The sequence below is a fragment of the Fusarium tjaetaba genome (genome assembly GCF_013396195.1).
Source record: "Fusarium tjaetaba strain NRRL 66243 chromosome Unknown NRRL66243_c0000062, whole genome shotgun sequence".
Lineage (NCBI taxonomy): Eukaryota > Fungi > Ascomycota > Sordariomycetes > Hypocreales > Nectriaceae > Fusarium > Fusarium tjaetaba.
Window position 1 is genome coordinate 61,891 of NW_023501258.1, and position 24,131 is coordinate 86,021.

The window sequence follows — 24,131 nt, forward strand, 5'->3', positions numbered from 1 at the left end:
TACGGTAGTTTGTATGGAGAACAGCAAAATGCTACTTGGGACTTCAGTTGGATCCTTGACCCGGTTTGAGAAGTTAGAAATGTTTCATGAAGAGTGCCGATGAGAATTTAGAGTAGGATTATAAGATTAAAGATTAGCTTGTTTTACGTGTAATGGAGCCTCAGCTTACACATGCAAGGATGAAGAAACATCAAAGGATTTCACCGATTCTTAACACCAAACAAAGCAAAGCCAAGAAAAATATAGTCATTCATCTATCAAATCCAACAAAGGAGATCTCATTATACGCCGTGCCATGCCGTTCAATCAATAACAGATCCACCATGAACCTGTCTGTAAACTTTTCCGTCCCATTCATTCTATTCCACAGATAGACACCCTATACGCTGATGGTCCTGAAGACGCTGAACTCCTCTCCTGTGGCGACCAAGCTACCCGTGATCTGAGGGTGCCAATGCACCTCCTTCACATCCTTGAGGTAGTGCACGAACAGCAGCTGGGGCGGCACGTCCTTGACACCCGCTGTGTCCTTGCTCTCCTCGTCGTCAAGCTCGACAGCAAGATCCCAGAGTGTGACGGTGTTATCACCAGCAGCCACAGCGACGATGGAGTCGTCGGTGGGATGCCACTCAATGCTTGTGATCTGCTCCTTGTTGAAGTTGAAGCTGGCGATGGGCTGGGGCTTATCAGAGCTGGCCTTCCATTGTCGGAGATCCCAGACGCCCCATGCACCGTTGTCGTCTCCGGAAGCGAGCAGATGAGTTGTCTGTCGCGACCAAGACATGACGTTGACGTCGACATTTGAGACCTGCATGGTGATTGCGGGCTTGCGGGATTTGGAACGCACATCCCAAATGCGAATGGTGCCGTCGCTTGAAGCAGAGGCAAAGACAGATTGCTCCGAGGGTGACCACTGGAGCTCCTCGACACTGCTGGTGTGGCCCTGGAAAGGTCTGTTGTCGGTGACCCAGCCGCCTCCATCGGTGCGCGTTGTCACGTAAATGAGGCCGTCGTTGTCACCAGTGAGGAGCTTACCACCAGGAACTGTGGGAGACCAGTCAACGGCGTAACCTTCGGTCTTGTGTGCGCGGACAGTAGAGATAGGCTTGTTCTGCTGAGCGGAGATGGTAGTTCCGGGGTTGTCGAAGGAGGCGAGATGGGGAGTAATATCGTGGATGTAGACGTTGCTTGACTCAGTCATTGTAGCAGTGAGAGTAGTTCCTGGTCGCCCAGCCTCTTGGCTGGGAATCTGGTGGGAGCGGATACGGTTGGTCGTAGAGTTGAGAGGAATAGACTTGCTCTCCAGGATAGGGTCAGAGTCCTCGTCATCATCGTCCTCCGAATCAGAACCCTCGTCACCACGGTCCATCTTGCTGAGACCGCTGAACTTCATGACCATGATCTGGTTGTCAGAGGCCTTTCCAGTCTCGGCTTGTGTTCCTGAGACAGTGTACATGGTAGCGGGGTAGGCCTTGCGGTTGTCGCCGAGGTCATCGCGGATGATATCGAAAGAAAGGCATGGCCAGGGTGTGCTGAGGTTGTGCAGCATCTCGTAGGTTGTCAGATCGGGAGCGAGGGTCTGGCCGGGCTCGAGTTTGCTTCGTCCGACGATGAAGGTTCCTTGGTCGACTTCCATGGCATCTATTCACAGCATTAGACAAGAATCTGAGCGGTTCAGGAATGATGACTTACCCTTCTCTTCAGCCTCGCGCTCAGCATCAGGTCGTCCATCAACACCCGCCTCAAGAATCTCATCCTCGCTCTCGAACTCGTCCTCGAACTCATCTTCAAACTCTCCCATCTCCTTGTTGTTGTCGTCAATGTCCATCTTCTCAGGGCGTTCGCCGCCCTTGAGTGCATCGCCGTGATCGGCCTCAGCAGTTCTCTTTGCCATGATTTGGAATATGTGGTGTTCTTTGGTTCGATCTACGAATTGAAACCACGAAAAGAATGAATTTTTAGTTATCGCCGTGTTTTTGGTGCCCCTCCAAATCGACTACAGGAAAAAAATAAATTGGAGACTGCCGAACCCCGCCATGACCGCGGGGCTTTCCGAGAATTTACCGGCGCAAAGCCTTTTGTGGGATGAAAGAGATCATTGTAATGGGAATAATTAAAGTATGAATGTGAGGAAAGTAAGACGTGTTGAACGTTTCAAGTTATTCTGTATATTTCTATAGATTATACGACTTGAGCTGATATAAGGAAAGAGAGAAATTCCACTAGAACATACCTGTCTTGGATGTAAGGCCTTTGATAGCCACGGCATGAGCATGATGAAGTTGAATTGGACTCAAATCAAAGGTACCTTTGACTTACTTTTAGACTTGAATTGTATGACTTTAGGTAATTTGACCGAGGCATGAGCTGCAAGACAATCTGATCTGTGTAAAGTCTTGCCATGGTCAGATAAGATAGATACCCTTGATTGCTGATAAATTCAAGCCTCGCTTCGCCCCATACAGATCCGTCGTATTCGTGGACCGTAGTATGATTGATTCCAAATGGCCTCCAACTCCGCTACGCATGGAATACGTTCCAGGGAGGGACATGGCTCGGCCGGGCCTGTTTTGTCAGCAGTTAATTCCATTCATTCAGCGGCACTCGGCCCAAAGAACCCCACGTCAGCGTCTCCGAAATTTCACGATTGTGTCATAGTGCCTGTCATGTTCACCACCACCGACTCCCGTTTTGGTTCCTGAATAATTGAGTCGGTCGAGTAATCAATCAATCGCGAAACTGGAGCTTCTAGAAGCCTGAATAACCAAGTATATAAAACGTATCCACTCCGCTACAGTAGATCCATCTTGACTTTTCAATTCTACCCCTCCATATCATACTTACTTTAGTACTTATATAAACACAAACCCCCCACCAAAACCCCTCAACCCTTCATCAACAAACTCCAACACACTTACAAACCAACACCTAAACCACAAACCACAAACCACTCTTCAAAATGGCTGCTCCCTCCGCTGTTGTCGAGATCAAGTCCAAGGCTCAGTTCGACGAGCTCATCAAGAACACTCCCTACGTCGCTCTCCAAGCCCACGCGGCATGGTGCGGCCCCTGCAAGGCCATCTCCCCCATCTTCAACAAGCAGGCCGCCGAGCACAAGTCCGACAAGTACACCTTCGCCAAGTTCGACACCGACGACGTCCCCGATCTCGCCCATGAGCTTGGCATCCGCTCCATCCCCGCCTTCTTCTTCTTCGAGAACGGCGACAAGGCCAGCGATCTGCTCGGCGCTGTTCCCCCCAAGCTGATTGCCACTGTCAAGAGCTACGCCGACAAGGCTACCGGTGGTGCTGCCGAGAAGCCCGCTGAGGAGAACGCCCTCAAGACCGATGAGAACTTCTAAATGGAAAGACTTGGGCGAAAAATACAAAATACTACAGAGCAAATGGCGTCGAGAACGCATATTCGCAAGGATACCCCCCTATAAACAAGGCGCACATCACGGGCACCATTCACCAAGGCGAAAACCATCATGAGCTAGGATTGCGACATATGGCTATGCGAAAGCCCAAGGCTTTGAGGAGGATGGGTTGCATTGCTTAGCTAGAAATACACCTGATCACTTCAGACGCAATTCTTGTCTCTTTGTGAAATATTTGTAATTCTGTTTTTTATTGCCTCTGGAAGTATCGACTCCAGATTGTATTGTATATATGTACTGTAATATCAAGTAAATGTTCGCTGTGGCTCATTGTTGGCCGTGTAATCCGAGACTTCATGTCTCGCTATGCTAAGGATTCCAGAACTCATACCATCGTCAAACTCCTCTTGCTCCTCTGGAATCTTCTCTTGAGCCCCCTTTTCAAACCTGCCCCCCAAAATTCCCATCCTCTTTGACACAAGAAAAAGTCAAGTAAGTTATTGTACAGGGTTCGAAGTGTAGACACCCTCATCAGACGCCTTTCCAAGTGGTATACAATCAACCCCCTTTAAACAAAGCAAACGCCAACTCCAACAAATGCTGCTGAGATACATCGTTCCCATGTCGTATCTCAGTAAGATTGAATAACTGAATCCGCCGACTCATCGCTAATGCGGCCGACGCCAGAATCCACTCGTTTTTTATTTGGTGTAATTTCCTCATGCGTTTCGATTTGATCCTCGAAACCATTCTTCTGATCACCTTGCACCGAAAGCCTCGATGTCAACCTTGGTCCTGCTGATCTGCGACGGTTCGCAACGTCTTGGCGAGGTGGCTTCAGCTCATCAACACCCAGGCTCATTCTTGGTGAGGATCTCTCTCTAACGCTTAGAAACTGGCTTCCAGGGCGACTATGACCGGGGTTAGGCGACCCGTTGGGGCTTGTAGGTGTGTTCAACGCCGATGAGTATCGGAGGCTTTGACGTGAACTTCTCCATCGACTCAAATTCCAGAAACTGCCCTCCTTGTCGTTAACACCCTCAGAGTCAGAAGCACTGATAAGGCTGAAACTTGGGGTTGGTGGGCTTGTGATGCCGTTTCTCTCCCGGTCTTGTGAAGCTCTGACTGTGGTGCGGTTAGATAGGCCACTGCCGGTAGGACTTGTAGGAGTCGGGCGGCTGATCGGACTGGTCGGTAGGGGCTTCCTTCGAGATTCTGGCGCCAGGTTGGCCGCTGAGTTGATCGGTGACTGTCCTGGTTTGGTAGGGGACATAGATCGCTCGCTTCGAGCTGGTGTATTGTTCATGCTGGGTCTTCCTCCGTCGATATCCTGACGCCAGCTGTTGATTCTGTCAGAAGCATGCTGGAGTTGGATAGGATTGGGGCCAGGAATGTTAAGTGATCCACGTCTCGATTGCACACGACTGCTCGCGCTCGTTCTTGTCATGACACTACCACTCCTACCAACACCAGAGAGACGGTTGCCTAATCGAGAACCTGACTCCCAGAGTCCTTGCTGGCGCTTCTTATGGGCACAGTCCTGTCTGAAAACCTTGATCTTTCCAGTTCTATCAGTAGTGATGATAATATTTCCGTCAAGATGCCTTGAGCGCTCGATGTATGCTGGTGTTTCTTCCGGCTTCTTGTTGCTGTGAAGCGAGTCGCCGTGGTCTTCATCTGACAGAGCCGAATGACTTGGCGTGCTTTCTTCAAGGCTCCGTAGCATCACAGGTGGTGGGTTGCACAAGTCGTAGATAGGATCTCCAGAAGCACTCAATAGTTGTCGACTCTTCGACGGAGCCATCAAAGCCGTAGTAACGACCTCGGGGTGAGCATCGAATGTTTCGTATGGCTGCTTATCCTTGATCTCGTCTTGACCACCCATCTTCCAGATGTAGGCCTTCCGATCTTCGCTGCCGCAGATAATATAGCTGCCGTCATCGCTGAAGCGTGCATTGATTTGGCTAGACTGGTTCTCCAGTCCCTTGTACTTGACCTGGATCACTTTGTCGTTTAGGTTATATACTCGAACTCGAGAGTCATTTGAAGTAACCAGGACCTTGACTGTCCCAGCTTCGGGTCCTGAGGGTATCGTCATAGTTCGAATGCCAGTGATTTTGCTTCCTTTGGCGTTTTTGCCCCTTGACGAGCGGACGTGAATTTGGTACTTCAGCTTCAAGCCCTCGGTAGCGTAGAAAGTACATAGACCGCTCAGCACACCACATATAGCAATATTTCCGTCGGGGGAAAAGGCTACCGCAGTAATGAATTCACCAACAGGTGCTTGGAAAGCGACGCTTTTGTCCGGAATACTCCATAATCGGAGTTGTGCATCCAGTGATCCTGCGAGGAAGAATCGATCGTCTGTAGGATGGAAGGCGATCGACGTGACGAGATCCTTGTGTACAAAAGTGCACAAGCAATCACTCCTGCTCATATGCCATAACTTCACGGTCTTGTCCATCGAAGACGATAGCAAAAAATTATTCTTGCTCCAGCTCAAGGCAAGCACCTCGCCAGTGTGTTCCTTAAACTCTCGCACAGGCTTTGTGCGGAAGACAGGGGCACTAAGCTTCTCCCCATGAGTACCATTTTGTGCCTCCTCTTCCTCGTGTGCTTTGCGTTCCTCCGGCGTAGATATCACAGCAAACACTCGTACGATCTGATCCTTTCCTGCAACGGCCAGGTATCGTCCATCCAAGCTGAATTCGGCTGCCCAGATAGCATCTCCACCCCTAAGGATCTTGCTTCCAACTGCCGTTGCTACCGCTCGGCCATGTGTGTGTTTGTGTTCTGAGGCGGTAAGTTCTTGTGCGAGGAATAAGTGGTTATAGTCTCTATCCTTCTTGTTATGTGCCTTGACTCGGATGTATCGTGGAGGTTCTTTATGAAGAGGTATATATCCTCCGCCTGCACCGATGACGGATGTGAGAGCTCGTGCGTAGGTGCCATCGGTTCGCAGTTCACCCAGTTCGGAGTCGGATTCCTGCATGTCATCATCTTTCCTCCAACTTCCGCGCATTCCCAGTCGACTCAGGAAAGAAACTCCTTTCCTTCGATCCTTGCTAGAATCCTGGGTAGTGTTTGGCGACTTGCTAAGTTCGGAGCTTTGTCTTTGTAGGTTCTCTGCAGCAGGACTGTCGGAACGGCCCTGGTTTAGGATTCGTTGTGCGATGGTAGGCTCCGCGGTGTTACTGTTGGTACGCAAGTATATTTGCTAGACATCACATGTTAGTTGCGGTCCAAGTATACCTCGTTGCCCTTGAGTCAACTAGTCGCAAATACTTACCGTACTCAAAGGGTCAAGCCCAGCGTTTGGGGGAGGACTGGGAGAACTCGGCTTGAAGGGAGGTTTCCAGTCCTTTGTTTCTTTTGCATTCTGAGAGCCTGACACAGATGGTTCTGTAGTCGAGAGCCTGCTCGATGGGAGGTCCAGGGAAGCACCTGCACCTATTGACAAATTGTCAGCTTACATAGTATTATAGTGAGCATTGTGTATAGCTAGTATGACAGTGGCCAGTGAAGAGGGCCTTGGGCGCATAGGAAGCTCTAGTCGCAACAAGACCCTGCATAAGCGGACATGCGCCCAGGCGTTCACTTAGTAGGTAGGGCATTGTGACTTGGCCATAGGACCGAGTGGAGGGGGCAAGAGTAAAGAAGCATATACAAGTATGTACATACCCTGAGAATCAGAACGAGCAGCGAGGCTCTGGCGGCGTTGAGGCTCAGACTCGGGAAGGCTGGAAAGGGCAGAATCGCGACGTCTATACAAACCACGATCGCCCCGGACAGCAGGCGAAGACTTGGAGGCGGACATCTTCCATACTTGATGGGCAACCAGTCCCTAAAGAATTTTGAACGAGATAGACCGGCTTGCGCGGGCGGTCGGCCTCGCGCAACTTGTGGGAGTCCAGTCCCCGACCCGATCAAAACGAGAGAGTGTGGCCTTGGCTGACGGACTCGGAGACTCGTGGGGGGGTGAGCACTGAGAAGTGGGCGGGCGTGGCGGAGACCGGGGGGTAACGAGCTTCTGAAGTCCAATCCAATCCGAAGGGTCCGAGAGCGAGCGAGCGAGAGGGAACGAGACGTGAGGCTGGGAGGCTTGGCTCAAGGCAGATCCTTTCGTACGGGCTGAGGGCTCGATGTACTTACTGTAGCTGTGTACCTTTCTGACAGTGAAATGAATGCCGACTGGCTGGTGTTTAGTCAATAGGCCGTCGGTGAATGTTGTCTCCCTATTTCATCTTCCGCTCCGCCTGGACTAATATGCAAGTGATGTTGGTTAGTCTCCAGCTGAGTGAGGGTCTAATTCCAGGCGTGTCAGACAGGTATTGGTAGTGGTGAATAATGGATGATGACAGGAGGGATGCTGTTCAAGGGAGGAGAGATAGAAAGGAGGTAAGGCTATTCAGATGCACGCAACAAAGGAATAATGTATGTATTGTATTCTGTAATACAGAGCGAGCTCAACAGAATCAAAATCAGGTGTTCAGAGTGCAGCAGGGCAACCAGCGATTTTTTGCAATGGTTATATGAGACGGGCAGCCATGACATGAAGGACTTAAGCGAAAACGACCCCTCGGGCGAATGCGACGACCAGGCAGGCGCTGTAGTGCGCTGGGGACAGCGCTGCACAGCAACCAGACAGCGGCAACTAGGTGCTTCCAGCTACTTACAGTACAGTGTAGTGGGGTCGGAAGCCAAATGGTGTTAGTGTGTAAGAGAAGCTCGATGGGCTTCTTTTTATTTTGGCGCGTGATATAATGAGAAAAGTAAAAGGAGTAAAAGGGGTGATGAAATGTGCTGGTAAGAAGCTACGAATGAGATGTTGGTAAAGGGAGAGCTGATGCCCACGCGCGCAGAGCTGCGACTCTGGATGGCAAAAAGGTTCACAGCCTATTGTATGAGCAGCTGATGTGTAGCTGCAGCTCCTTAACCTGCTGTACACTCAGGTCAGGCCCCGGGCGCTGTGAGAAACAGGTAAGGACCGAATCTAGTATGGGCGGGCTGTGCTGTGGCTCTTCATTTGAATTTACAGGAAATAAGGGGAAAGAGTTACAACTTGTAGGATTGTATCACACCTTTACCGGATATCGGCTGGATCTTCTGGGGTTAGAATGGATGAGATGGAGTCTGAATGAGGTAAGACAAGACTTAGGTACGATGATCTTGGTTGAGAGTGCATCAATCAGGCTTCGTTTCATAGGGCAGAGCCAATTTGGCAGTTTGATGGCTCACCACGGCAACTGTTAATTGGTCTCTTTGTTAGTGACGGTTATTAGTGAACATTCCAGACTGGATATGGGCTATGTTGACAATGGCATCGCCTTGTTGATGGCTGTTCTTTTTCTACAGAGTACAGAGTATAAAACTACGGAGTACTAAGTTGGTATTTGATCGCATAAGGCTGGATGATCGGCCATCATCTCAGCGGGCTGTTCTCCAGATTGTCTGTGCCACAGCCACCTCAAATGCGAACCCACGGCTCAGTATACTCACCGCATGTACTCCCTACAGTAGGTACATGTGAATGAGAGAATAAGGTGATGGAATTTTGACCGCAAAAGCGAAAATACGGCAATTGTACCCCATCAGATCATTTTCTAGAAGTGCATCGTATCAAGTATGGATACGAGTAAACGAGTATACGAGCATGTTGTTGATATGTATCAACCATAATTAGAAGCTCATCAACAAGCCTAAATGTCTCGTGCTCTGTAAGGTATTCAATACTCGTTTTAGTTACTTCCGCGTATTCGGGACGCATTGCTTCTGGAGCCAAGCCTCCAGGAACTGCACTAATACAACCACATTCGAACAGATGCACATATAACGTCGGGTCTGGCCCATGAGCGAGGGGATAACAAAAATGATGAGAGAGTTACATCGAATGCATCCCAGGTGAGACAAGTATGCGAGAACCATCAGCTAAACGACGCAGGCTCACTCTTGCATTTCACATGCTGGGCTTACGTCGTTGACTTTCCGAGACTTACCGGGATTAGCAGCTTCTTACAAGTAACCAGCTTCTTAACCGGGCATGGTTTTAACTTTTTGGTGAGGAAACTCGGTGCCTTGCACTATCGAGATGCACGACGTCAGATCAGCAGGTATTCAGTATCAAATGTCTATGTTGTTCCGTCAAATAGCGTTTTTTGATCTGCCGTATCATGATGACGCGTTGTTCAGGCAAAGAACTAACTTTGACGTTTTCGGAGTTAAATGCTGACAAGATTTGAAGATGCTACCTGATAATTAAAGCTTACGAACTGAGAATTTGACATACTGTACTCCGTATATCCAATCACTCACTAAATATCAGAATACGGTTTATGGCCAACGGATTGCATTGATGCCTGTATTCCCTCCCACATTGGATGCTTGCTTAAACGACGACTGTCTGTCTGTCTGTCTGGATGTCACACGATGCAAAGTGCAGCACTTTGCATATCGCCAAGAATGCAATGCAGTCAGTTCCGGGGATCACCTCGTGCCGTTCTTCCAGAGAGTTTTTTCGATGTCTCGCTCGCCAAGATCGCCAAGGCCTGTCATGGGTCTCTAGGTAGTCTATGGCGTTCGGCGTACAGCGAACAAATCGATCCATTTCCGCTCCATCTGGAAATCCCCTCACTCAAACTCCGCCAGACGAAAAGGAAAAACAGCGCAACAAAAAAAAAAAAAAAAAAAAGTTAGTTTAGCGCTTCTGTGACTGTCACTGCGATAGCTTCAAACAATCGGGGTTGTGTTGAACTCCGTTCATCTCATCCTCCGCAATCCGCGGAGCTTTTAAGACTCCGCATCCATGCACCGGAAACAAATCTTGTGTTCGAGAACTTTGAGCTTGTGGGGTCACGTCACTCAAATCGTCGTCTAATTATCCACTTGTGGGCATCTAAACTCCAATCCCGCCGCTTTTAACTCTCAAAACTTGGCCTGATACTTTCAGAGAGTGGTCACTCGCAGGTCCACGGACAACATCAAAACCCCGTCGGGCCCGGCTTCTCTCCACCACCGACTCCGACGTCAACATCCTCCTCAACTCATCCTTGTCTGTCTGTACCTGACAGCGGCACCGAGAGATCTATTCTGAGCCGTCCAACTGCCGTATCGCCGAACTACCGTGGTCCATCTATCCACTTGGCACTTCACATTCACGATTCATGCTCGATTTTGATAGCCACTCCCTCCAGAAGAGTTAGTCTACACTGTCCAGACTGTCCAGCAGCCGTTGAGCCTCAAAATCTGCCCGTCTTGGCTTTTTCGTCTTGGGTTCTTGGTCAGCCAGCCTAGCCTAGCCCAGCCTTACTGGTCTTAGCCGCATTGCACCACCCACCTTAGGCTACAATCTATTGGGTATCACTACTGGTAACAATATCATCATCCAACATCCGTTTGTCATCGGCGAGTTCTCTGGTGAGACAACCTGTTGCCCAGTAATTATCTGGGTCCTTGTCAGACACGGGCCAACTCTTGTTTCTGTCGTTGTCGCAAACCCGCCGAGGACCGAGGCCGTGGAATCCAGCCTCCAGCTTGACTTGTTCACGCTTCAGACTTCAGTTTTCTTCAGCCACAGTTGACATACCTAGCCAAAGATGAAGTTACTACCACGCAACAAGGCCCTTAATTCTTTCACGGAAGAGGCCGTTTCTCTCCTCCCCGAGGATCCCGAAGATATGGTCAGTAGCCCCTGTTCCTGTTCCTGTTACTTGGTCCCTTCTAGGTTTATACCCCTGGTCTGCCATATCGTTTTCCCTTTATTGACCCTTTTAGACCCTGCCTCTCTCTATTCCTATTGTTACCCCTCCCCCTCCGTTGTTGTCACACCCTCCGCGGTCTCTGGCCTCGCTTGACACGCTGCTGTCCAGCATTCACCTTATACCACATGTCTCGCACTTCAAGCCACTATCTGTTCCGAATCCCACCGATGTCACCGCTTGTTCTCATGAGACAGCACGCTAACAATGTTGATAGTGGCATGCATACAACCTGATCCTATCTGGGGACATCGTCTATGCTCACGCTATCCGTAAAGTAACTGCTTTTTCAGACACTGGGAGCTCAAAATCTGAGCGTGTTCACACAAATCTGACTATCAAGGTCAAATCCACTGCCTTTGATCCTCAGATCTCATCACTTCGCGTCTCTGGGTCCGTCGTGATAGAGAACCAACATGCCCCCTTAGGCTCTCATCATACTCTCGATCTCGAGGTGAACCGCCCTTTTAGTATCGTCAAGCTAGATGGATGGGACTCTGTCGCAAAAGCCACTCTTCAAGAGGCATTATCAGATGACAAGGATGGTGCCGTAGCAGCCGTTGTCATGCAAGAAGGGCTTGCCAACATCTGTCTCATCACACCGTTCCGAACCGTCCTCAAAGTTCGTGTTGAGAGCGTGATTCCCAAGAAACGTGATCTTGCATCAGACCAAGATGCAGGTATGCGCCGCTTCTTTGAGAAGACATTGTCGACTCTCATACGAACTATGGACTTCACACAGTCACGGCCGCTGTTACTGGCCAGCCCAGGCTTTGTGGCTGGAGACTTCAAGCAGTATATCGCCAACCAAGGACGAGATAAAGCAGACAAGGTGCTTACAGCCGTGGCGCAGCAGGCTACGGTGGTTCACTCCAATTCTGGTCACGTCCACAGTCTCAACGAGATCCTTAAGAGCCCAGAAGTCTTGGCCAAGATGAAGGATATGAAGTTTGCCCGCGAAACGCAGTATGTTGATCAATTCTTCGATATGCTAAAGCTGGACGATGGGCGTGCATGGTATGGTACTTCAGCTGTCGAGAAGGCTGTGAAAGAGGGAGCCGTGGGACCAGGTGGCGGTGTCCTCCTGGTCAACAATTCTCTGTTCCGAAGTGAAGACCTTGCTCTTCGCAAAAAGTACGTCGCTCTAGTTGACAAGGTACGGAGTGACGGTGGTGAGGCGAGGATTCTCAGCAGTGATCATGAGAGTGGTCAGCGATTGACTATGTTGGGCGATATCGCTGCCATACTCAACTACCCAATGCTGGACCTTGATGATGACGATGCTGATGAAGATAATGAGGCAAATAGAGAGCCTACTATGGAAAATAGTGTCATCTAGTCCAACAAATAGATCAAAGAAATGAGATACGAAGTCATGAGGCTATACCTCCCTTAGGTGCTGTCGTGTTACCCTGTACCGTTACCTGAAACCAGCTCAAAGGAAGTAACTCAGTATGTTGTAACTGCATATACCCAATCTTTACCCAATAAGGTGGATAGCTGACCTCTGATATGTTTAGTTTAATTGCGTATCTCCCAAGGAACTCTCAGATCTTGTGGTCGTCGGTTTTCTCGGCGATAAGTTAACAAGATCGACAAGGACACCCAATTTTCCCCGCATTTTCACCCAACTGTGAACATCGAATCGACGCCACGATGATCATCACGACAAGATCCTAGCGCTTATCAGATGTATAAACGCGAGAGTAGGAATTCAGGTCGTAATTCCGAACTCCGAATATCTATATAGCCAAACAATTTTGTTGTTGACAAAGTGTTGGCCTTGTTGAACCTAGAACTATTTAAATGATTCATCGTCCTTGTCTCTACCCCTCATCCACAAACATCAACTCAACATCGTACAGAAAGTGTTCATGAATTTCAGAATGGCCTCTAAACTCGCTCTCAACTCTACCAGGAAGCTTAATTCAGGCTACCAGATCCCTCTTCTTGGCTATGGAGTAAGTGATCCTTCAATCCTTCGTTTCACACCCTGCTAATGTAACTGCCTAGGTCTACAAGGTGTAAGTCCACGTCATGTTCCGGAGGCATTATGTACTCTAACCACGTCATTCAGTCCCGCTGAACAAGCCCCCGACCTCTGCAAGAAGGCTATCGAGATAGGCTACCGCCATGTGAGTTTGTCCAAAGCCTTTGGCGTTCAATGCACAACTAACTAACAGACTCAGATCGACTCTGCTTCAGGGTACTACAACCAGGGCCCTAGCGCAGCTGGACTCCTAGCGTCTGGCGTACCTCGCTCAGAGCTCTTCTTCACTACCAAGATCTTCACTAGACAGTTTCCCTTGAACTACGAGAATGCACACAAGCAGGTAGACATTGCTCTCGATGAGACGAAGCTCGATTATCTTGACCTTGTTCTCATCCATGCCCCGTATGGTGGACCTGATGCACGAAAGGGTGCTTGGAGAGCTCTTGCTGAGTGCGTCGAAGCTGGCAAGGTGCGATCACTTGGTGTTTCCAACTACGGTGTTCATCATCTGGATGAACTAGAGGCATACATTAAAGAACTTGACGCCGAGCTTGGGCCGAGCAAGGGAGGCGTCATCTCGGTCGGGCAGTGGGAGGTGCACCCGTGGCTTACACGACCCGACATCGTTAAGTGGTGCCAGGACCGAAACATTGTAGTTGAGGCTTACTGCCCCATTGTGCGGGGAGAGCGATTCGATGACCCCAAGGTCAAGGCCCTCGCGGAGAAGTATGGCAAGAGTCCAGCACAGGTTCTTCTTCGGTGGAGCTTGCAGAGGGGTTATGTTCCTCTGGTGAAGAGCGTTACGCCTTCAAGGATTCAAGAGAATGCTCAATTGTTTGACTTTGAGTTGACGGAGGAGGAAGTGAAGGATTTGGCAACTGATGAGTATAGTCCTTGTGCTTGGGACCCTACTCGCGAGCCTCTTGAGAAGTAGATACCTCAAGACGGGATATAGAAGGAACGCCAATAGAACCACTAAAGTTCAAGAGTTTTAGAATTCCATTATCCGTAATTCAACGGGTCTTGATGTCTTACGAGGATTGATGTTTGTCGTACTGTTATTGTTCATGGGCCCACGTGATCTCGTTTCCACCTCGCGTCAGACCCTCCCCCACGCGTTCGTTCCATGTCCCTCCCAACTCAATCACCACCACTGACCTCATCACACAAAATCCGCCTGTCGTGCAAGCTGGCCAAATGTCGTCTTCAAGTTCAACATGGGCCAGCGAACGTTCACGGTCATCCCGAAATTCCCAGGTCGTGCGGATTCTCCCGACAAACCGCCCCTACGGCCCATGACCTCAAAACAAGTCCGGAACGCCTACAAAGCAGCCAACAAGGGCCCTAAACTCACACGGGAAGAAGCCAGGAGACAAGAAAGGGCTGAACAGGAAAGAATCAGAAAGGAATTCGAACGGGAGAAGGCAGCTGCCAAGGCAAAGGTTGCTAGGGACAAGAAGAAGGAGAAAGAGTTAGCGGAAAAAGAAGCAAAACGAAAGAAAGGATTGCCTTTGGTGAATGTTCGACCCAGCCAGGAAACGATTTCATGGTTTGTGAGAGGGAATGGTACTTCAAAGAAGAGAGATGCACAAGGTAACGACATTAAAGACGACAATGTGACGGCGAATGAGAGCAATACGAACACGAAAGAAGCGATAACGAATGAAGAACAACCACAACGGCCAGTGACGAAGGCGCAGAAGCTTGACGGTATACAAGAAGATGACGAGGAAATTTCTGACGCTGCTATGGAAACCATTGTCGGGGACCTACCAAAACCGCGATGGGAATCACCAAAACCTCAATCAGATGAAGGGGGAAAAGAGACAATCGCAAAACAACCAGAACAAACAGCAGCTCCTTTTGCATTGGAAACGGCACCAGAAAAACCTCCAATGCCCGAAATAGAGCTAGAAGGATTGGAGGACGAATTAGATGCGGATTTCGAGGAAGATCTGGCCCTCGGAATTCTCGAGGATATTGAAGCAGCTATGGGCAATCCAAAATCCAACACGAATGAAGGAGACCAAAAGATCTGCAACCAAATACCAGAAGAAGCACTTACCGCAATGAAGCAACCACTGGAAGTCACTAGGAATGACATTCCAAATCGCTATGCAGAAGATTTGGGCTTAAAGCGACCTGCTCCCCCAGTCTCTTTTGCCAAACCTCCTCTTCCACAACGCAATCTGGAACCACGATCCCCGAGTCCGCCACACCAAGAACCACCCATGAGCACGCAGGCGATTCTTTTCAACCTGGATGATTTCTTCCCTTCATCATCTCAACAAGTCCGAGAACTTGAGGAAGAGCTGGATGAGGGCATACTTCCATCTGCCCCCTTACACCTGACCCCTATTGCAGAAGAAGAGGAAGAGGAATCTTTCGATGAAGGGCTAGAGAAGTCCTCAGGCCAGGCCCCTTTACCGCCACTTGAACCTGCCTCGGACTCGCCACCTCCACCACCAATACGTTTCTTCACTTCTTCTGGGTCACATGAAAGAATGTGTCTAGCTATTCAGAGAAGTCGCCGCACAGCTGCCTTGGAGAAAATTCAGCAACGCGAGCGAGCTCGCTTGCAGGCTGGTATGATGGAGCAAGCTCAAGCAGAGTCTCGCAGAATTTGCAAAGTGCGAGAGCCTAACAGAAAACCACCAGTGTTTTCTAATCCTCCCCCACACGCAGCTCAAGGCAATCAACCGCGAAAACCTCCATTCAAGGCACCATCAGCACTACAGAAACCACCACACAACAGTACGACAACTTCCGCAAAGCGAACTGAGCCTCAACCATCTAAACAACCCCCTAAGAAACCCTCATCTAGACTATCCAACAACCCCAACATTATGAACCCTCGGATTCCACCAAAACGAATAGAGGCTCCGAAACAACATCTACCACCACTACCGCAAGAAAGCAAAGAAAACCAAAAGCCGCCGCAACAGCCTTTTGCACCTAGTGCTTCGCAAGAGTCGTATGGCGGCGAATGGGTCGACGATTTAGACCTAGACCTCATGATATAACGATAGACATGTACATTGGATGACGACTACCGAAATGGCCGAATTGCACAACACTGGGAGGAATCATAGCATGGCATAGGATCACACGATGGCTCGGAGTTAAGGGCATCACCTTTTTGTACTGGTGCTGGCTGGGTGGCAAATTATGAATATTTTTCTCATGACATAGCGACGGCGTTTAGAATATTATCCTGTTTTATTTTGAGAAGTTTACCTTGATCTAAGGATAAGTGACCCTTTTGGACCAAGCTGTCCTTACTTTCAACCCCTGATTCTCACCATGAAATCACATGTATCAACGCTGTACTATAAGAAAAAACAAACCCTGCAGACTTCAGGGGGAAAAGTGTCTGATAAGTTACAATCCTTAACGCCAATGCTATGCTTGAAGTATATGCCTATCGTCATTCATGACTTCGTTGCCACCAACTCCCAGAGGCCAACCATAAGTGAGGTTCTTCTGAGGCCAGCAGATCAAAGAAAGATTCCCACCCACTCCGACTTTTGCGATACCTTACTATCACAACCGTCCACTGCGCATCGGAGGTCATTTGAAGTTGTCGGCGCAGGTCGCCCGTCAGGGGATCGGAAGCCTACGCCACGGTTCGTCTTTGTAGGCTTCCTGTTCTCATAACAATCGGCACAGTAGACCTGGAAATGTTAGTTTCTGGTGGCAATCCCACATGACCAACGTAAAACTTACATGCCCGCACTTCTTGACGGCCCAGAAGTGGTGTTCTCCCGGTGCTCGCTTTCTTTTGCCCTTCTGCTGGCCCACAGAGCTCTGAGTCACTGTGCCGCTTGGGTCATAAGCCAGCTCTTCATTACAGGCTGGGCATATAACCACGCTTTCGGACTCCTTCTCCGGGTCGGTACAGGTATTCCGAGTGAACCCTTCTCGAGTTGGGGGTGGTGGGGACATTTGTGGCTTTGGGGTTGGTTGTCGTGCGAATGCGTTGCGTGAAATGTCTAAATTGGGTGGGTTGAATGCAATGTCTGCTGCTCCAAAGATACCGGCCAACCTCCTGAAGGGGCCAAAGGCAGCAAAATTGGGTAGAGACCCCAGAGCTGGTCGCTGGCTTATTATTTCCAACTCAATCAGCTCGTCCGGCCTCGGTACCTCCCGTCTCCCTCTGAAACGTGATCGGTCTTCTTCAGGTGAGTCCGCAGTCAAGTCAATAACATTTTCTGTGCGTCCCACGAAAGTACCATCGGTGCGTGCTAGCTGAGGCGGTGATATGCGCTGGGAATTCGTTCTTCGGGGGTTCCTTGCGGGTGGTCTCGCGGGCTGGAGGATGTCGAGAAGAGCTCGTGGTTGTACAGGAGAATCGGGCTCTTCCGTGAGGTCGATCACAGGGGTAGCTTCTTGCGGCTGTTGCGGTATTACTGGATTTCGAGCAGCCTGTGAGCGGCGAGCGTGGCGGGTGTTATGATACGCAGCGGGTGCATTGGGATGTGGAAGATAGAGGTGATCTCCAGCATGTGGCCGTGGTCTGTAAGCGTTGTCGAACAAGAGGTCGATATCATCATCCCCTCCCGCCTCAAACATCTCGAGAGGATCACTGTTTTCAGCCATGCTGAGCAGGTGGTGTAAGACTTGAAATGCGAGGTATCGAGGTCTAGGCGGTTATAGTTGGAGATAAAGTGTGTTCTCCTTATCGTATTCAAGGCATAAAGCCTCCTGAATATCACCCGGGGCAGTGAACACTTATACAGTGAATGGCCGCCCAGGGCGAAGCAGACGAAAAGTGTGGCGATTAGCAAGTAGAGAAAGCTAAGCAAAAGCGCTATGGCAGCAGGACTGAATTAGATGATGAGACATAGAATTATGCTCAGAGGAATCGTAAGCGTCTGTATCGTATCGTATCGGTTCGTTGGGGAGTGCGTAGGCGCGGAGTCGCGGGGAGGTGAAGGTTGTTGGTAAGCTCAAAGTTAGTTGTATGAAAGGAAGTTGAAATTGAATGTCGCTACTGTGACGATCGATGCAAGGCTGCTCCCCATGTGACGACAGGACTCTAGCGCATAGAGACCCTGCACTGGCGAACACTGTTTACCCCGCTAAGTGGCCACTAAGAATAGGCTTCAAGGCTTCATTACAAGGGGCTAATACCGTCTGGCTCCACTGTCAATAGGTGCCTTGTTGTATTGAAGCCCATGATGGGTTTTCGTGATGATTGTTTTTGTTGTTTTGGAGTATCAATAGTGGAGGTAAGCAATACACCAGCCTCTGGGAGCAAGAAGACTTCTGATATTTAGTAAAAGCACCAAAAGTAGCCACTTAATCCAAAAACTTAACCAGGTTAGTCTAGTTATGCTAAGTTTACCTGGCACTTTTTTGTCACTGAAATAGAGCGGCTAAGTTTTGCCTCCCATTCCATTATGCAAAAACCAGAACCGTAATTATCAATTTTCAAACACCAACCTCTGTGCTTTGCTTTGACCCTTTGTTCGGGCGTATAATACAAATTATTAACGAAATCCCATCTAAGCTCCAGTCTATTCCTTTGTTGCAAGTACGCTGACCACACCCTCGCCATTGACTGTTACGAGCTGCTTTGCAGACTCTCCCCACCGAACAGCAACGGAGGGTGTAGAACTCTTCAAAGGCTCGGTCCACTTCTTGCTGGACTTGGTGAACTGTTGCACTGTGACCCCAGCCGCACCGCCAGTGGCAAGGAACTGGCCACTGTAGTCCCACGCCAGGGACTGGACCGGCCCGCCAGTCTCGAGAACCTTGGCCACCGCCGCGTCTCCCTCTTTACGCAGATCAAAGATAGTGACCATGGTCTGGCCCTTGGCTGTAGCTGCGAACCAGTAGCCGTTCTCGGAGAAGCTGAGAGCCTGGATAGGGGCGCCCAGGCTGAAAGAAGCTGCCTGCTCAAGAGTGTTGGTCATGAAGAGCTTGATTTCGCCTGATGTAGTGCCGGCGGCAAAGAGGTGGCCATCAGGGTGGAAGGCACAAGATGTGAGAGCTGGGAACACGTTAGCACAGAATCATCTTTGGGTGTACCAGGAGAAACTTACCAGCATCGGTGTAAGCGCGGGCAACACGTTTCTGTGCGACCAAGTCGTAGAACACGATGCTCTTATCCGTACCAACAGAGGCCAGAATCTCACCGCTAGGGTGCAGGCTCAACGCCGTAGCAGCACCAGCATGTTCACTCAGTGATGCAACCTGGTTACCCTCCTGGAAGACCTTGACACTGCCTTGGCCAGTCGCAAAAGCCACACCGGCCTCAGCCCAAACAGCGTCCGTAACAGGCTCACCCACCGAGAGAGACTGCTCGACCTTATCCTCGGTGGTAGAGTAGACAACTGCCTGACCCTTCAAGCCTCCAACTGCCGCGGCATTGGTTCCTCCAACAGTAAGGGCGGTAGCCTCAGGAACAGGTAGGGAGTGTGTAGTCGCGCTCTCGAAAGCTGAAATCTCTTCGCCGGTGGCCCAACCGTCAGGCACAGGGCGCTTCTTGCGACCCTTTGATAATCTGCATGCTGGTTAGTTTTGGATCGTGTAGTTGTAGGATAACCACATACGTCTGATGGGTCTCGTCCACCTTGGCTATGAGTTCTTCTGGTAACTTCTCCACGCTATCGACCTGCATAGAATCACCATCGACCGCACCACCCGTCACAGTGACCTTGCTCAAAGCATCCCTGGCCTCATCTCGCTCCCTTGTGAGTCGTGCAATAACTCGGACAGCAGCGTCGTGCTGGTACAACGCTGTGGCAAGCTCCTCTCTGGTGCGCGCAAGCTGCTCCTTGAGGTTATACGTCTCTAGAGCCAGCGCGTCCCATTCGTTCTGGAAAGTAGCGAGGAGAGCGGGAATTGATGTGAGGGTGGGAGGACGCGGTCGGACAATACGCGACGAATGGATAGGGAGGAGGTCATCGGCGGTCAGGGCCTCGCCAGAATCGGGCTCGGTGCCATGTTCGTTGATGTATTGATCGATAAGACGCTTCTCGTAAACGACACCTTTGCTGAGTTAGCCGTGAAAGCTGCGCGTTGATGATGTTGGTAATACATACCAGACTTCTTAGAAACGACGGGCTCTTGAGGAGCCTCTCCAGAAACTGTCAAGAGGTCAGCGCACCGTTACTTATCAATGACAAAACTTGAGAACTTACTTCCACACAGCATGGCGACTACAAATTTGAGCTCGTGGAGCTTTCAATTGCTTGTCGTCGGGTATAGCGCAAATCAACGTCTCGAAGCTCTGTTGCGACGACAATTGCCTAGTCGAGATTTTGCCAGTGCACTGACCAGAGCTTTGGATCACGGGATGATAAGATAAGATAAGACAAGATAAGGCAAGGCGGACGGTAACTTATCGTGCATCAAGATGATGCATGTCTAAACGCGGGGAGCACCGGTTATAGCGAGTTCGCATGTCTCCGTAATCCGATAATTGATGTGACTGCTTGTCGATAACAGCTATTGAGTGAAATAGTTATTTTCTTTGGTGTTGGTGAATGTCGAGTATAGATTGAATACGTCCTGTGACAATTGGCTACCAAGATCACCAACATCAACATCCATTATGGCCCTACCTCAACCTCAAGATCTTCGTGTAGTAGATGAAGCCGAGCAGATCAAGACTTTGGATCTGCTATTCGAGCCCAGTCCAGCAATCCATTCCACTCTCCTCCCAATTGTGCGAGGCGCAGAGTATACATCATACCCGGAGTTAATTGAGGCCTGCAGGACTCGCCTCGCCTCACTCGCCTCCTCGAACTCGTCAGCCAACCCAGATGAGACTCTTCTCTCAATTCTCGGGTCACATCCCCGTTTAGGGGCCAAGAAGGTTGACTCAGCACAGTCAGCTGCAGAGCAGGCCAACCTGCAAGGCCAAGGCGAAGAATTGGCAAAACTGAACAAGGAGTATGAGGAAAAGTTCCCCGGATTACGATATGTCGTTTTTGTGAACGGACGGGGAAGACCTGAGATCATGGAGAACATGAAGGCTAGAATTTCTCGAGGCGACTTTTCGAAAGAGGTTGACGAAGCGCTACAGGTATGTATAACTTGCAATTTAATGCTTCTGGTGCTAAGTCGGTGTTTAGGCAATGTGCGATATTGCAAACGACCGAGCTTCCAAGCTGGGTGTGAAGCCATAGACATAATCACTATCAATAACAATCTTGTACCTGTTGCTTGAGCTGTGGTGTATCTAAGCCTCCCCATCTGGCCGAATAATAATACAAGCCAGTATGGCCTATTTTTTGTTCCAGTCCTTGCGGCCGGATAATGCTTCAATATCGCCATATTGAACATGAATAAGAACATATTGCCACCCAATGCTAGAAGTATACTTTACATAATTCCTTTAAATGCTCCCCGAGATGCCCAGAGACGCCACTATATATTTGCCTAACTATCTTGACATCCAGCAGATGCCGTCGAGCTCATCCAAATACTCCTCATACGATCTGTCTTCTTCCCCATCGTTGCCATCATCTCTCTGCCCGAATAAAACGCTGAAGTCAGAATATACACTGTCTTGATCATCGCCCACATCGTCCCAGTCATCATCTGCAGGATGCATGTATGCAAAACTATCCTCTTCGAGATCGTCCAGCGGAGGTAAAGGCGCTGTAGGTCGTAGCTCTGGCGATCGGATAGGGAAGAGTCGAGGTGATGTACGCTTCTTTGTTGCAGCTACATCGCCAACAGGTAGAGGAAGGGCCACAGGATTGGATAGCCGACATGATGGGGGTTTTGGATGTTGAAATGCCTTTTGAGGTGGGTAGCTTGGCTGAGGTCTTGCCGATGACACCATCATGCCTGAAGGTCCAATAATTCCCGTGCCAGTTGGTGATATCCTCAGAGATTTGCCCGCCGAGGCATCCTGTAACATCGGAGGTCGCCAATTCGTCTTGCCGGCAGCTTTCGACGTGATAGTCGCAATTTCTTGCTCATACTTCTTATTACCTACAGTCTGCCCGAGGCTCAACCTCTTCCTCAGACAATTCATAGTCGAGAAGCGGAGAAATGAAGTTGCGTGAAGATGTGCGATCCTTCGGGTGTTATCAACTGAAGTAGCCATCTTCAAGAACCGCTTGTCACCAGCCTCTTGACCTTCTCGGTTAAGGATGTGAGTGGCAGGTTGAGAATAAGGCTGAGAAAGACGACTCGTGATAAGTTCGGCACGAAGTCGACGTTTCTTGACACACAGATCGGCCGTGTTGAAGCCATCGACATCCGACTTGCAGCGTTTTCTCTTGATACCGCGAGGTCCCGTTGATGCCGGTTCAGGTCGAATGTCCAAAGGGCTGAATTCCTTTCTTGCATCCTCTGTTGAGGGAAAAGAGAATCCCGGGCCTTCGGGTCGGGACCTCGGGATTAATGTTTCTTTTGCATTTGGCTTCCGATGACCTTGAGTACTTTCTGCTTTCCGAACAGTACGATACTTCGAATCTCCCATCAATGCTTCGAACAAAGGATCTGAGCCGGAACATCTTGGGACTTGAGTCAAGTCATCGGAAGCGAGATCCAGTGGAGAAATGGGGAGGTCATCGTGGCAACCGCCAGCAGAATGGCAGCGCCAGGGCTCAAGCAGATTGATTGAGCTCTGTCCATTAGCCTCTACCTCCATTACGACAGCTTGCGCTTCGTCTGAGGGGTGCTGTCAGAGCTGCCTGGTCCGATCCATCCGCTTTAACCAGTGAGACAAGATGAGAGGATGTGCTGGCCAGGTATTAGAAAAGCCGAGGAAGAGAGATCTGGCTTTTCAGTGCCGAAGAGTTTCAGCTGAGAATGATTCGACTTGGAGATGTAATCACCAGACACAAGTGATGCGTGAAGAGCTCGGTATTTCAAATGTCCGTCTATGACGTGAAACAAATTCACGCAACTCTTTTGACCTCAATGTTGCAGCAAGGTCGAGACAGGACAGTTGCATGCACCTAATATGCCTCTCCCAAGCCTCTCAGGCCGTCAAGAGCTGTCTACTTAAGAGTGCAGACGTTCAATGCTGGTGGATAACTGGCGTGATTGTCGACAAGCGAAGTGGGGAACTGAGCTGAGGCCAAAGTTAGGCGGGATCGGAATAAGGGGAGCAACAATAAACGGTATATCCGACTCAGGATAGTCAGATGGACGGGGAGATAAAGAGATAGATAGATAAACAAAGACGAGGTATTGATAAGAGTAAAAAGAGACAGGATGAGATTGGAAACGGCGACTGGTGACTGATGATGGAGAAATTCAAAGACTGAAGAGGGGAAAGGTCGTCTTGAACAAGGAGCACCAAGACAGACCAGGACCAAGCTACAGCAGCTAGTCTCCTGCAAGTGCAAGCAATAGGAGCAAGGATCACGCCGAACCAATTCGATGGGAAATCCGGGGCCGACACGAGCAAGCGAGTTGAGATGCTGACTGTGACATTCGGATTGCTTTTTCTGGCCAAGGCCCAACATCCATGACCTGGGGTTTACAGGGGGTATCCTAATACATCAGCATGCCTGTCTATCCTATTCGTAGACCGAGGCCAGAGACAGAGTTTTGTGACGACCTTGACCTCTCAGAAGTCACAGCTGTAAAACTAGTCCAACGACAGTATGTCCTATACTGTAGTCCCTTCGAGGTGACATACCCAGGCAGAGGAACCCAAGAAACAAGTCCGGGGTAAGCCATCCGGGGCAAAAGGCATGGTCGCACAGCATCTCCCATAGGCCGGGGGCGTTGGTCAGGCGGTTGAATCAAGCGTTCTAGGATACAGGGATCAACAAGATGAACTTGCTTTTTCGTTGGCTGAGACCAGATGGTCGGGCAGAAAGGGGGGGATGGGAAAATCAATCAGCAGGGATCACAAGGGAGGAAACCCGAGAGGTTTTTGGTCAAACAGAATGCATGGCCATGGATGCTCATTGAGAAAGTGAAGGTGAAGAAGCATCAATGCGGCGGCGAACAGAGTTTGTATCCTGGTCAGATCATATTATGCTATTGACCTTCTCAAAATATCCAGACATGCCTAGACTACTAC

General features: G+C 49.7%; 10 protein-coding genes across 10 annotated transcripts; 5 read left to right on the plus strand and 5 right to left on the minus strand.

Annotated features, from left to right (window-relative positions):
- Positions 1-379: 379 nt before the first annotated feature.
- Positions 380-1,894, minus strand: FTJAE_3092 (ribosome assembly rrb1; the record flags this gene model as incomplete). Its single annotated transcript, XM_037349352.1, has 2 exons — positions 380-1,641; positions 1,693-1,894. The coding sequence occupies 2 exons, from the start codon at positions 1,892-1,894 to the stop codon at positions 380-382; spliced, it is 1,464 nt and encodes a 487-aa protein (XP_037209780.1).
- Positions 1,895-2,959: 1,065 nt separating this feature from the next.
- FTJAE_3093 (thioredoxin 1) lies at positions 2,960-3,361 on the plus strand (the record flags this gene model as incomplete). Its single annotated transcript, XM_037349353.1, has 1 exon — positions 2,960-3,361. One exon carries the CDS (start codon positions 2,960-2,962, stop codon positions 3,359-3,361), a length of 402 nt encoding a protein of 133 aa, XP_037209781.1.
- A 649-nt stretch (positions 3,362-4,010) lies between these two features.
- On the minus strand, positions 4,011-7,196 carry FTJAE_3094 (WD repeat-containing protein; the record flags this gene model as incomplete). Its single annotated transcript, XM_037349354.1, has 3 exons — positions 4,011-6,596; positions 6,669-6,829; positions 7,061-7,196. The coding sequence occupies 3 exons, from the start codon at positions 7,194-7,196 to the stop codon at positions 4,011-4,013; spliced, it is 2,883 nt and encodes a 960-aa protein (XP_037209782.1).
- A 3,775-nt stretch (positions 7,197-10,971) lies between these two features.
- Positions 10,972-12,472, plus strand: FTJAE_3095 (translation factor pelota; the record flags this gene model as incomplete). The annotated part of the gene is made up of 2 exons (XM_037349355.1): positions 10,972-11,055; positions 11,351-12,472. 2 exons carry the CDS (start codon positions 10,972-10,974, stop codon positions 12,470-12,472), a joined length of 1,206 nt encoding a protein of 401 aa, XP_037209783.1.
- Positions 12,473-13,019: 547 nt separating this feature from the next.
- FTJAE_3096 (2 5-diketo-D-gluconate reductase) lies at positions 13,020-14,060 on the plus strand (the record flags this gene model as incomplete). Its single annotated transcript, XM_037349356.1, has 4 exons — positions 13,020-13,094; positions 13,147-13,157; positions 13,211-13,268; positions 13,323-14,060. 4 exons carry the CDS (start codon positions 13,020-13,022, stop codon positions 14,058-14,060), a joined length of 882 nt encoding a protein of 293 aa, XP_037209784.1.
- Positions 14,061-14,343: 283 nt separating this feature from the next.
- FTJAE_3097 (uncharacterized protein) lies at positions 14,344-16,149 on the plus strand (the record flags this gene model as incomplete). Its single annotated transcript, XM_037349357.1, has 1 exon — positions 14,344-16,149. One exon carries the CDS (start codon positions 14,344-14,346, stop codon positions 16,147-16,149), a length of 1,806 nt encoding a protein of 601 aa, XP_037209785.1.
- Positions 16,150-16,623: 474 nt separating this feature from the next.
- On the minus strand, positions 16,624-17,725 carry FTJAE_3098 (cell cycle control; the record flags this gene model as incomplete). The annotated part of the gene is made up of 2 exons (XM_037349358.1): positions 16,624-16,800; positions 16,853-17,725. 2 exons carry the CDS (start codon positions 17,723-17,725, stop codon positions 16,624-16,626), a joined length of 1,050 nt encoding a protein of 349 aa, XP_037209786.1.
- Positions 17,726-18,645: 920 nt separating this feature from the next.
- Positions 18,646-20,287, minus strand: FTJAE_3099 (pre-mRNA-processing factor 19; the record flags this gene model as incomplete). Its single annotated transcript, XM_037349359.1, has 5 exons — positions 18,646-19,121; positions 19,174-19,634; positions 19,684-20,122; positions 20,176-20,220; positions 20,275-20,287. 5 exons carry the CDS (start codon positions 20,285-20,287, stop codon positions 18,646-18,648), a joined length of 1,434 nt encoding a protein of 477 aa, XP_037209787.1.
- Positions 20,288-20,687: 400 nt separating this feature from the next.
- Positions 20,688-21,264, plus strand: FTJAE_3100 (Oxo-4-hydroxy-4-carboxy-5-ureidoimidazoline decarboxylase; the record flags this gene model as incomplete). Its single annotated transcript, XM_037349362.1, has 2 exons — positions 20,688-21,161; positions 21,211-21,264. The coding sequence occupies 2 exons, from the start codon at positions 20,688-20,690 to the stop codon at positions 21,262-21,264; spliced, it is 528 nt and encodes a 175-aa protein (XP_037209788.1).
- Positions 21,265-21,521: 257 nt separating this feature from the next.
- On the minus strand, positions 21,522-22,742 carry FTJAE_3101 (uncharacterized protein; the record flags this gene model as incomplete). Its single annotated transcript, XM_037349363.1, has 1 exon — positions 21,522-22,742. One exon carries the CDS (start codon positions 22,740-22,742, stop codon positions 21,522-21,524), a length of 1,221 nt encoding a protein of 406 aa, XP_037209789.1.
- Between the last annotated feature and the right edge of the window lie 1,389 nt (positions 22,743-24,131).